Here is a 14242-nt window from a genome sequence, read left to right on the forward strand (position 1 = left end):
AAGGGTCATATCACAATGGATTTATAGTATGCAACCTTACCTTACATTTTTACAAGAGACTGTTTCCACGCCTTGGATCCGAGCCCTCCAAGTCACACGATGATAATCTCACCGTTGTTCATTAATTTTTTATATTTTATTTTTTTGTTCTTATTTTCTCAATAATTTAACATAAAAATAGATTATTTCAAAATTTATTTTTAATATTTTTAAGTTCCAAATAAAATCTCAAGGAGTAAATGAATATTTAAATTCGAAGATATTAACAAAAATGATCAAAAAATGGGTGGTTCCTAACTTGCCATGTTTAACGAAGGAAAAAAACAAAAAGAAAGAAAAGAGAAGAGAGAAAGAAGGGAGAAATGACAAATGGCAGGCAGAGGATTGTCCTTTAAGCCACCTGTCAATTGCTTGCATTTTTATTTTTAATTTTATTTTTTGTTTCCTTTCTCTTAATAAAAGACAAATAATATTATATATACATATATTAATTAAGCCCTCCGTTTTAATAATTTATTTATTTATTTTTTATTTTATGTTCGAACAAAATTTTTTTTTTTCTAATTAAATCAGATTGAAATAATTCCTTTATTATAAAATCCTATAATTTTTTTTTTACCTAATTGGGGTTTCACACCAACTAGTTAAATTTTAAATGTTTTATTTTAATCTTACTAAATCCCGAATAATATTTCTACAATTTAATAATTAATTAACCAGCACATGTCACGCATTAAGTTATTAATATAAATACGGTAAAACAATGGAAGAATACTCGATCGAAAATTAGAATGGTATTACAATTACAAAAATATTAATATATTTTATAGTTGGCATTAACGTACCGAATGAGATTAATGACATATTTGTCATTGTTTATTTATATATTTTCAAATATTAAAAAGTTTTTGCATGGTTAATACACCAACAATGTTATCTAATCCGTCTCTTTTGATCTAGTAAAAGGTATTTAATTTTCGAACAATCTCATACTCAATTGTATAAAAATAATAAAAAAATGATAAATATATTTTTTTGAGTAAATAAAACTTTTTTGTCGTTCTATTTCGATCTCTCTTTCGCTGATCTTTATCTATATATGTGATACCTCGTGAAAGAAAAACTTAACAAAGATTTGATGTTACTATCCATATTAACGAGGTGCACCTTTCTTTTCGAAAATCTTCCTGTAAGAATTCTATGGTTAAGCGTTCTTGATTTTGAGTGATCTTGAAATGAATGACTTTCTAGGAAGTTTTCTCAAAAAGTGTATGAATGTAGACAAAACACACTAAAAAATGCACATGTTGGTCTGTGGGACCAATCATTAGTCCGATAAGACCTGTCCCCCTGTTGTATCCAAGTGGAGGAGGAAAGACATAATACTTCCTGACAGACCCAAATTGAGACGTTACAATATAGACATCATTTCTAATTTGAACTATTGATATAAAAATTAACTGTTAAAAATTTAATTTTTTTGAGTTTAATACAAAAATATTTACATTTTTTAGAATCTATACATAATTTTTGTTTGAACAAAGTATTTAGTATATTTTTATTTTTTTAGTGAAATATTTAGTACATTTATATTATTTTTATAGAGATTTTATATTTATGTTATTTATAAGATTGATTCAAGTGTGTTGCATGTAAACTTTTTGTACGGAAAAATTAAATTTGAAGATTAATTTTAATTTTTAAATGGAATAATATTAAATATTTAATTATATTCCTTGCTAAATAAAATATTCATTCATGAGAATAATTTAATAGTTTTTATAAAAAATTTCTATATGTATTATGTCTTGTTAACTAAAATGTTCGTGCATGTCATTTTTAACTAATAGTCGATTAACGAGTTCCTATTAAAGTTATCAATATATAATTTTACACTAGAATCTAATTTAATTTCGGTTTGATTTGATTTTACTAATATGTTTTTTTTTTTTAAATTAAGATATTTTTGTCTCTAAAATGATTTATTTTCAATATTGGACTGAAAAATTATATAACAAATATGTAAAATTGTAAAGATCAATTCTATTCCATTATTATTTTTATTATATATAGGCCAAATGATTCAATGTGAATTCTATTCTAACAAAGGAAAAAAAATATTTTTCATTATATTTATACGCTAAATTAGTTATTGTTAAGAATAAAAATATTTTTAATATACTTAAAAGTGCACAAAAAAATTTTAATTTTGTAAGAAAAAATATTACTTTGCTCGTTTATTTATTATATATTTTATTATCTTTCTCAGTTTTTAAAAATTTAAATAATGAAAATAGGTTAATTATTTCATTTTTTTTTTCTAATATATATATTTTTAAATTTTTAAACAAGATCTAAATAATAATTTGAAAATATTAAGAAAAATTTTAAAAATATACCAAAGGAAAAATAATTAAAATTATTTTACTTTTCCTTTAATTAATAGTAAGTACATGCAGGTTTTATTTATTTATTTTATTTTTCTAAAAACAAGAGACATAATGTTAACAACTAATTAAAATGGTACCAAAATATTTTTAAAAATTAGTTTTCAAATTATAAAAAATAATTTAAAAAATTAATTTCGAATTATATATATTTATGGAAAATATATAAAACAAAGAGCCAAACTCCACCGGTTCATGAATGCTTTGAAAGGGGATGATGGAGGCAAAATCGTTTTGTATTTTTTTTCGGGGACGGAGAAAGTATCAATCGGCCTCACGGCTCCGTTCTCCTTCTACGTTGAAGACAAGCTCTCCCTCTCTCTCGCTCTCTCTCTCTCTCTCTCTCTCTCTCTCTCTGCGTGAGTTCTTCGTTAACCTCGAATTGGAAACCCTAGCAACTCATTTCCGGCAATGGCGATGGCTGCATCTCTCGCTCCAATCTTCTTCGCTTCATTATACTGCACCGGCACCGGCCCCCACGTCGCCCGCCTCCATCGCTTCTACTCCTCCACTGCCGTTAACCGTCCACGCCGGAGTTGCGCCACGCTCTCGTCTCGCCTCGACTCGTTCACGCCAGACGACGGAGACCTCCAGGACGAGCTCCAGCACGGCTTCTTGCCGCAGCGCCGGGACGGACTGCCGGTGTTCGTGACGCTGCCGGCGGACGCCGTCTCGCCGGCGGGGAAGCTGCGGAGGCGGAAGGCGATGGCGCAATCGTTCCGGGCGCTGGTTGCCGCCGGAGTTGAGGGCGTGGTGATGGAGGTGTGGTGGGGGATGGTGGAGAAGGACGCGCCTAGGGTTTACGATTGGAGACCATATCAGGAGATAGTGGCCTTAGCGAGCATGTTAGGACTGAAGGTTCGAGCTGTAATGGCGTTTCATCAGGGCGGCTCTGGACCTGAAGATCCTCACTGGTGGGTTTAACGAAATAAGTTGAAAACTTTGGACTTCTTTTATGATCAGTAACGCCTTCTGTGCTTCGACTTACAATTTATAGCATTTTACACACTGTTTAAGTGAGATATTTGATTTAATTTATATTTTCTCTGACTGTCATGCATTAGTTGGTTCTAACAAAACAAGTTGAAAACTATGGGCTTATTTTGTATGGGTAGCACTTTATGTTGATTCGGCATAGGGTTTATCCCATGTTTAGTGATATATGGAGTTTAATTTTAGTCCCTCAGACTTTTTATGCATTCGGACTGTTCTGCTCAATTTATTACACTCTGTTAAAAGCTATGTTTCTTTTAGAGTTGATTGTTTCGTTTAGCATGGTGTTGACTTTCTTCTGTTGATTTGTGGGAAGGCTTGTTGCAAAGTAGTTCCGGGTGTTCTGTGAGCTATTTCCTTTCATGTTGTTCTTCCTCTGTTTTAATAAATCGTTTATTTACAGAAAAAAATCTTAATAAATTGATTACTTACTGAAAAAATCTCTAAAGCATTTACATTTTTCAGATTCTCTCTCTCTCTCTCACTCTCTCTCTCAAGTTATTGTTTACTATTTCTGTCCACCATGCCATCTCTTGCACCTAATTACTGAATGGAATGCTATAAATAAATACGCCCTCGTTGACATGAATATATGGTATTCATCTTTTCGATTTTTATTAACTATGATAGTAATGCTGCAGATTGAAGTATTTGGAAGGTTTCACATGTGCACATTTGATTAATGGGTTAAATCATTACCATTATTAGTGAGGTTGAGTTTTTGTTGAACTGCCAGTTCTATATATGAATTTTGAATTTTTTTTGTAAGTGCTTCTCTGTTACTACTGCATGTTCGGAGCAGGTTCAATGAGATTTCTATACACATGGATTCAAGGAAAAACTTACGTGGAATGGTGGCACCTTATGCACATGAATTTTGCACCAGCGATTACCAGATAAATGCACGATCTTTTCAGCATGTGGTACCCACCTGGGATCCATTCTTTCGTCCGGTACTGGTTGGCGGCATAAATGACGGCGCGCCAGTGTTCCATGCAAATATTCCTCATGGATTCATATTGTTGTGGCGGAAAAACATATCTACAAGAGAAATCTGAAATGTGACTGTTGATGGCTGAGGCTACGGCTGAGTCAGACTCTAGATTAATTGGTTGTTTTATTGAATGCATTTTTATTGTCTTGCCTTGCCCATCTCTTGGCAATGCATTCGTATAGTTCTAAAGAAGTATAATATTGATATTTGCTACTAATACATCTGTGCTAGAAGAGCATCAATAATTTGTTGTTCTTCAGATATGATTCTAGTATCTACTTTTATTTTTGGGGAAATATTTATAGTAGAGTTCTTTAACATCAAGTGAAGATGTAGTAGAGTTCTTAGGCAATTATGCATATTGCTTTTAATTTTTAACAATGAGTAAAATGCTATTTCTTTCAAAACTAACAATTTATATGTCTTTTTTTTTAATGAAAAAATATATGTAATCAATCCTTCCATTTTCCCGTAATTTACAATCCTTTTCATGCTTGATGCACTTGAGATGATCCACAAAATAAGGAGATCTACTTCTTTTCCCATTATCATATGACATATTTTTTTCCCTCTCCTCCATTCTCCTGTCTTTCTCATACCTTTCCATCGTCCGGCTCATGAATAATCCTTTTGGGTATCTATGAGATCGAGTATGGGGCACACTTGGTAGGCAATTACTGATTCCCCTAGAAATTACTAATGCCCGTAAAGCAAAGCTTATTGCCAAGGCAAGCCAAGTTGGGCCTACCTCCATCCCTAGAGGAGCCGTATGAGGCGGAAGCTCAGTGCAATGTGGAGAAGCTGATGACTATTTGAAGTTGAGGTTGTTTGCTGACTAAATCAAGCAGGTTTTACATGGAGAAGATTTGGTTCATATGGCACTTGCACTTGGGTTGGGAGATATAAAAGGGGAACCTCAGCGGCACGCCTTGGCAGCACCAAAGCAAGACTTCTTAAGGAGATCTACTTCTTTTTCCATTATCATATGATATTTTTTTTCCCCTCTCATCCATTCTCTCCTAGACCCCATTCAAAGTGGGAGCCTTGTGCACTGGGTACGGCCTTTTTAGTTACCTGTACTAGACTTTGCTTTGGGATAGGATATGATATTTGGCTTATCTTTGGGCTTTTTAGAAGGGTTTTTTGATGGAACTTCTTATTTGGATCTCCACTGAGATTGGCAGGCTTTATTAAATTTACTTTGTTATTATTTATTTATTTATCGACTTTTACTTCATCTTAAGAGAATTCTTATCCTTTGCCTTTTACATTGTTTTCCCTTCATAGTCTTAACTCCATGCTTGGAGAGATTATTTTCGTGATTTGAACCTATCACCTTTAGGTTTGGGTGTAAGCAATTTTTAAATATTTTTAGACAGCTTATCCTATAATATATGCACACACGCGCGCGCGCACACACACACACACACACACATACTACAACAAACAACCTTGAGTCCTACTAGGTGGGTTGGTTATATAAATCCTTTTATGCCAATTCATTCATTTGAGAGCATTTCCCTCTACTAGATTAAGAGCTATTAAATCCTTTCTCATTACCTCATTGCAAGTTATTTTAGCTCTATCCCTACCCTTTTTCATACCGTAAATAACAACTAGCTCATTCCTCTTCACAAGTGCACTATTAGGCCTTTGGATGGACAAACCATCTAAGCTGCCCCACTTTTATCTTGTTTTCAATTGGTGCCTTGCCTAGTTTATTGCTTATATACTTGTTTCTTAACTTACCTTTAAATGTTATACCAATTGTCCACCTTAACATTTGTATTGCGGTAACTTCTATTTTTTGTACTTGTTTCTTAGTTGCCTAACTTTCTGATTCATGAAGTATAACTGACCTTTTAGCCTTCTTACAAAACTTTCCATTCAATTTTAATGATAATCTATGATTACACAACACACCTGACGCACTCCACCATTATACCCAACTTGTTTAACTCTGTGTATTACATTTTCTCTAATATCCCCTTCCGCTCATATAATAGATGCAAAATATTGAAATCTACTAGTAATTTCTCCAATACTCCTTGTGTTACTGAATTTACATTTCATATATTCTATCTTATTTATCTTAAAACCTTTAGACTCTAAAGCGGTTCTCCAATTTTCTAGCTTGGATTCCATTGCACTCCTACTTTCATCAATCAAGACAATATCACCTGCAAACAACATACAACAAGAAATCTCGTTTTGGATATTTCTAGTTAGTTCATCAATCATTAAAGCAAAAAATAAGGACTCAAAGTAGAACCTTGATGTACACCTATTGTGATTGGAAAATCACTAGATTCTCCTCCTATAGTCTTAATGCTAGTTGTTACTCTATCATACATATCCTTAATGATTTTAGTAATTTTCTGCAAACTTGCTTATTTTCTAAAACCCACCAGAGAATTTCTCTCGGTACCCTATCATGGGTTTTTTCTAGGTCAATAAAAACCATATGTAAGTCCTTCTTTTCCCTAAACTTTTCTATTAATCTTCTTACAAGATAAATAACTTCTATTGTCGATCTCTCAGGCATAAAACCAAATTGATTATCTGAAACCCTCATTTCTAGTCTTATTCTTTGTTCAATACCCATTTCTCATAGATTCATTGTATGATTCATAATCTTAATTTCACGATAGTTATTACAATTTTGAATATCTCCTTTGTATTTGTATAAAGGTATTAACATGTTTTTCCTCCTCTCCTTTGGCATTTTCTTGGTTTTTATGATTGCGTAGAATAGATTTGCTAACCATATACTTCTTTTATCTCCTAAACATTTCCAAACTTAAATTGGTATTTTATCTAGTCTTATAAACTTTTCACTTTTCATTTTTTTTTGAAGTCATTTGAATTTCAAGGACTCTAATTTTGCAAGTAAATCCTACTTTTAGTATTTTCCTCATTTATCACTTCCAAGTTCCAAGTTCAAGTAATTAGTTTGATTTTCATTAAATAGCTTATCAGAGTATCTCTTGCACCTCTCTTTTATGTCTTCTTCTTTAGTTAAAGCATTATCATTCTTGTCCTTTATACATTTTACATTATCTAAATATTTGCATTATCATTTTACATTATCTAAATAGCTTATCAGAGTATCTCTTGCACCTCTCTTTTATGTCTTCTTTTTTAGTTAAGGCATTATCATTCTTGTCCTTTATACATTTTACATTATCTAAATATTTGCATTCCCTTTCTTTTGCTATAGCAAGCTTATATATGTCTTTTTCTACCTTATACGTTTTACATTAGACACATGCATACATATATTTTTTTTGAAAAAAAAGGACAGTCTGGTACACAAAAATCTCACGTATGTGGGATCCGAGGAAGGGGCGGACCACAATGGGTCTATAATACGCAGCCTTACCTTGCATTTTTGCAAGAGACTATTTCCGCGCCTTGAACCCGTGACTTCCATCAAGGTCACATGGCGACAACCTTACCGTTGTGCCTAAGCTCCCTTTCGCACACACACATTCTATTAAATAATAAATATCTTTTTATCTTTTATCACTTTTTGTTTGAAATTTGTTACCTTTTGCTGTTCAAGTTTCATTGCTGAGTTGTCAGGTGCATGTTTGTGCATCATTTCTCAACATTCTGATGGATGCATCAAGTGCCACAATTATATACTTTGTGTTGTCAAATTCTACTCTAGAAATAACTTTATGACCCTTACATGGTTGCATGATTCTTCTTTTGGGCATTTTTATTAAGTGGGATTTTTTCTTTAGATTTCATGACTGCATTTTTCCTGATCTTTTCATACTTAGTCATTTCATCCTTTTGTATTATTATTTTAAATTTCAAATGTATTTTGATATTCTATTTTATATGGATTTTATTTCAAAATTCTCAGTGCTGTTATTCTTTTTTATTTAATTGTATTGGTTTTCTTCCTCATGTTCCGTCGCTTGGTTTTGTCTACATGTTTTCTATCCTTTCTTGTCTGCATTCTATTGCATACATCTCATGTTACTGATGTATGTTGTGAGGAATAAACTTAACCTTGACACGTCTAATGGATACTTGAGCAGTTGAGCCTCCTAGTGACAGCTATTCCTAAACTATTTTCAGTTGATATATTTACAGCACGTGCTACTACAAGACCACCAGTTGTTGGAAATTATATTATTGGACAAGTTGGCTCTTTACCCTTCCAACCGTGTTGCTTGTAATATCATCGTTTGTCTTTACTATTTTTCCTTTCATGTTCCATTAAACTTCTTTGTATGAGTCTTTTCTTTCCTAAAGAGATTCCGTGGAGACTAATAATTCCATTTCACCCATCTTTCTGTTAAGGAAAGTTTACATCTAATGCATTCATCCAATATTAATTAGGCTAATGGGCATCTATCCAGTAATGTAAAAACATTTGAAATAGTTTTGATACTCATGTGTGCGCATACACAAATGAGAGAAAAGATGAGCGAAGTTTACATGCTGGCTACATAGATTTGGCTACCCATTCCATTGTTTATCTTTGTGGCAGGCAATATTCCTAGTCAAATCTTATTTCATCAACTCATAATATCTTTTAGCTCAACTGACATGATTTTTGAGGCCTTCCGATATACCATCTATGAACTTCAATTGAATTCATTCACTCTTTGTTGGGTATCCTTCCATTGGCAAAACCATTAACAATGGGTTTTATTCATTTCTTATTTATTTATACCAGTTCTTGACTAGTACCTATCCTTTCAAAATCTTGGATCAAATAACACTCAATTTATAGAGGATATTAGTCCTTATAAACCCGGTCACTGCTCACGAAGTGAGACATCTTACAAAATTTTCCTTTACCTTAATGGGTAAGTGACAATCATATCTCGAAGAACTATCCTCATCCATCACTTTCTATCCAGATAATTCGAACAATGACTATCAGGTGAGTTCTGCCTCCTAATTTTAAATTTTCAATTGTTGGTTTTTTTTATTTGCTGTACAACTAAAGTTCCATTTTATGCATGTTGTCTTGGTCTTAAAAGAATTTTAAAGCAACCCTTTGTTAGCTAACTTGTAATCAATAGTACTCTACTTCCATCAATTTAAAGCGAGATATGCATGAAAAAATCTTTTTCTAAAAATAACCAACAAGTTCATCTTTAACTGGCTCTTGATAATAGCTTGATGTGACCAGGCTTTATTTCTCTCTCATTCAATTGCATTTACACTAGTAGTTGCTCCATTTTGCAATGTCTTAATCTGGTTAATGCTTCTATAGTGACCTAAGCATGTGCCTTTTATAAGTTGATTAATTTAATATTGAAACTTTTCTTTTCTATAGAGCTGGGGAGCAGTTATTGCCCAAGTACAAGTTAACACGTTCAAAATGTACAAATTGTACACTCTGCGAACAATTTCTAATTTTCACACTTCTCTAAAAAAATAAAATCTAATTTACACGTGCATGGTAGAAAACTAGATGTGATGACAAATTGGTTTGTCTCACTTCCATGCTTAGATCATGTTGATTCTTTGCGTGGAGTAATTTGTCTTTACTGTTAATCTTTTCTAGCAGTGAATTGTTGAACACATCCTCTAGTTTGTGGGTCTTATCATCTTACTCACCTGCACCTACTTGGTGAAAGGTTCTATTTATTGCATGATTATGGGCCATTGCTGTAGCTTTATAATTTATGTGGTCTAACATCTTCAAATCATGTTGATTCTGGCCTATATAGTTTTTGAATGAGGATCATGTGGCTGAGGGTTCACTCTGCTTCAAGCGACTTCAATATTTGAGTGTATAATCCAACAAGAGATGTAAAGCAACTGCTTAAGCACCCATTGCATGTTTGCTGTGCATTTTTCACACATACTGTTACCAACAACTGCCTAGGGCATAGGTTGAGCGGTTGATGGACCAGCTAAGCATGGCGCCACTGAATGCACTGCTAGGTGTTGAAAGTACTGTTTTGCCTTTTACCACAAGGCATTAAACAGTTCTATTCAAGTGTCTGAAGTTTTATGGTTTCTGCCAATGCTACATAGAACATTGAACATCTGGTTTGTGGAACGGGATTGTGGTACAGCGCATGCTCTAAAATGTGGAATGTTTGGAGTATACTTTTATGCATATATTGGTGACAAATGTGTAATGGCTCTTGTGTATTCTTGAGATGATGTTGAGATGTTTCTAAATCTAGAAGCCATTTTCTTTGTTGAAGTAGAATTATAATGACCAAAAATAGAATTACAATGTGATAATCCCCACTTTAACTAATAAAAAATATGGTATGGGAAAAATATTGAATTAGAACTTTGGATTGTTAGATTTAGGCATTTAGCATTCTAGAACAAATATGTACCATGTTTTTCGTACCTATTCGTGGTTCACTAAGGTGTTAGTATTTTGTGGTAACTATGGTTTCCACACATTTTTGAACTTCATGGTTTCTGCACATTTTCTATGGATAGTTTTTACAATTTTCACTTTTTGTTTATAGAATTTTCTATTTTGATTTTCTGATGCACTTCCCTATATGTGCACTTATGGTCCATTTATTTTTATCTAATGACAATTGTGACATTTTCTTCCCTTATTAATTTTCCAGAGTGAGAGGAATCTCATGAAGCTCGAGTTCTAGATTATGTGATCAACATCTGTGCCGTAATAGGTGCCAAGATAATGATTGTGTTAGTCCCTTCTTGTTTGGTGTCACTGTGGCCCATATTATGCTTTGAGTTTTGTTTGAAATGAGAGTTTGCCTTGCTTCATTGACAAGATCTCAAATTTTTATTTTACTAAAATTTTAGGGCTTCACAATTATGGAAATTTTGCTGTCAATGCTTATTTCAATTTCCATTTTAAACGGTTATGTATATTAGTATTAAAGCATGGACTTCTTTTATGAAAATTTAGGAATTATTAATAGTCATATAAAGCAAGATTTAGTACCAGAATATTATGAATAAAATACTTCCATAATAGGTATCTTGTGTATAAGTTTCAATAACAGTAATACAATTGCCATATTGATATAAATGAATTCTATAAAAAAATATTGTTATAATGAAATTCACAAATTAGCGAACAATATTGTTTTTTATCTACAAATACAGATAATTTGGACATAAATGGTCAAGTAAAATATTGTAGCTTGTATCTAAATTTAATTTTTCATATAGTTTTGAAAGTATGAAAGCCTATAATTCATTACCTTCTTGTATTAATATTTATTTTCAATAAAAAAAAATGATAAAGTAAGTGAGAATTTCAATTTGGGTTTTGAATCTCAAGTTTGAATTTCAAGGAAATTTTACTGTATAGTTACAATTTTGAAAATTTTCACTGAAAATTTGAGATGTTAATAAATTTTGGGTGATTTATGGAAGTTTTGATGAAAATTTTGTCAAATGGAAATTGACTGTCATTCTGATTTCAAGGGTGGTGGAAAGCAAAAAGTTCCACAGAAATTGCAACAATTTTGTAGAAACTTAAGGCCATTGCTTCATATTTGAAATCTATAGGGTTTATTGGCTTTATCTCTCCAAATTTTGCTTTTTTGTTAGCTGTTGGCTCTGAAACTTTTGTTTACTTGAAGGATTCCTCTTCCTTGTTGGGTGCGTGAAGAGATGGATAAAGATCCAGATTTAGCACATTCTGACAGATTTGGAAGAAGGAACTTTGAATACATTTCGATAGGATGTGACCTCTTGCCTGTTTTGCGGGGACGATCGCCACTTCTAGCATATGCAGATTTCATGAGGAGTTTTAGAGACACTTTTAAACCTTCTCTTGGTGTTGTGATAACAGTAAGTTGGCGGTGTGTATGTCTGGACTTGATTTTTAAAATCATTATATTTTTTTCAGTGTTAATTGTTTCAGTTTTCAGGGGATTCAAGTTGGGATGGGCCCTGCTGGTGAATTAAGATATCCTTCACACCCTTTTCAGAAGCTGGCATGGGCTTGGCACCCTCATGAACTTGGAGAGTTCCAGTGCTATGATAAGGTATGCAGCAAAAGCCTGCTTTTCTTTATAGGCTTGCAGTTAAAGCTTTGCACATGCATGGAGGAGGTTTCACTGACCATCTTTCCTCTCATAGCTGGTCATTCATGTAACTGAATCTGGGACTTCTACTTCATTTCTTATAATGATTTAATTTCCTCTTTGGACTTGCCAGTATATGCTTGCATCACTGAATGCTTGTTCCAGTGAAATTGAAAGGTGTGAATGGGGAAACGGAGGTACTGTTGGTGCTGGCAACTTGATGCACAATCCCAAAGAAACTGAATTTTCCAGAAGTGACAGTTATTGGAGTACACCATACAGTAAGTTTTTTCTTGAATGGTACTCACGAATGCTAATTCTTCATGGAGAGAGGTTATGCAAGGAAGCGGATACCATCTTCTGGGGTACTGAAGTTAATTTATCAGCGAAAGTTGCCAGGGTACACTGGCATTATGGTAAAAAATCTCATCCATCCGAGTTGACCGCTGGTTATTACAATACATCAACTAGAGATGGATACCTTCCAATTGCCCGAATGTTTGGTAGGTATGGGTTTACATTGTGCTGTACGGGCTTTGACAAGCAAGATGCAGAAGACAAACAAACAAACCCACTTGGCAGCCCAGAAGGTTTCCTTAAACAGCTTCTTCTGGCTGCCAGGATTTGTGAGATACCCCTGGAAGGTGAAAATTCTCCAGGTTATCTTGATGATGAATCGTTTCATCGGGTGCTGAAGGTGTCAAAGTTCTACTCAAATGGTCTAGAAAGGCCATCCTTTTCATTCAACTTCGTGAGGATGGACAAAAACCTTTTCCAGTACAACCACTGGATTCGTTTTACTCGTTTCGTGAGGCAGATGTCTGATGCCAGTTTTGTTCGAGCCACTGTTGCCTTTGGTGGTGATTCATGCATGTCCTATGCATCTGGCGCTTCAAAAATTGGAATCGCATTTGCATGTCACTGAAGAAGCAATCTTATCTGCGCTATCAGAAGCCAGTTTTGTATCAGCACTGCCCTCTGTTGTTGTGTATCAGTGCCTGATTTGGCGGCTTCTACTCTGCTGTTGTGCAATGTGTAGTCATCACCTTTTTATTGTTTTTCATTTTCCCTTCTTGTTTGATGGGAAAATTTTCTTTGCTGTAATGCCTTCCCCATATTTTGAAAGTGGTTGGCTTTGAATCAACATTTGCATCTTTCTAATGATGATGGAATAATTTCATCACTAAACTTACCATACATGCATAGAAATGGAATAAAATTGAAGGAAATGAAATGAAATTCATTACTTGATTTGGTCACCCCTTCTATTTAAACGTTCATCCCAGTTCTTTTTAATTTCATTCTATTTTGCAATACGAACATGCTATTTATTAAAGACTAGTGATAGGAGTAATACACTATCCCTAAAAATTTTGAACTTGCACTTTACTCACTTCAGAAAATTGCACATAGCCTATAATATTTTGTGTATTAAATTCCTAGCTCTGGTAGTGGTTTGAGTCCATATAGTTTTTGGATTTGAAACTTCAAACTTCTAACATATTATTTGATGTGCTTTTGCTTATAAGAAAATTTTCTGTCACAGAAACTATCAGTTGTTTTATTATTTTGTTTTGGAAAATTGGTTAGATATTTACTTCTTAAAGTGTTGCTGAAAGCATTTTTCCACTTTCCAGTTTACTACTTAATCTGGCATTCAATAATAGGTATGCTTGTTTGAAAATGAAACTTAGTGATGCAATTTTTTCCATTTTTGTTGTACGGGAGTTCTTTCAAAAGGCCTGACCTAGTTTCTTTGTTTTCCTCCTGTTATAAAACAAGTGATGTACGTTTTT

The 14242-nt window shown here is 33.4% G+C and overlaps 1 protein-coding gene across 1 annotated transcript; it reads left to right on the forward strand.

Moving 5' to 3' along the window:
* Positions 1 to 2626: 2626 nt before the first annotated feature.
* On the forward strand, positions 2627 to 13692 carry LOC131158197 (beta-amylase 1, chloroplastic-like). Its single transcript, XM_058112884.1, has 4 exons — positions 2627 to 3361; positions 12000 to 12210; positions 12291 to 12407; positions 12580 to 13692. Exons 1-4 carry the CDS (start codon positions 2859 to 2861, stop codon positions 13369 to 13371), a joined length of 1623 nt encoding a protein of 540 aa, XP_057968867.1. The 5' UTR covers positions 2627 to 2858; the 3' UTR covers positions 13372 to 13692.
* The last annotated feature ends 550 nt before the right edge of the window (positions 13693 to 14242 follow it).

This window comes from Malania oleifera, chromosome 6 (assembly GCF_029873635.1).
Source record: "Malania oleifera isolate guangnan ecotype guangnan chromosome 6, ASM2987363v1, whole genome shotgun sequence".
NCBI lineage: Eukaryota > Viridiplantae > Streptophyta > Magnoliopsida > Santalales > Ximeniaceae > Malania > Malania oleifera.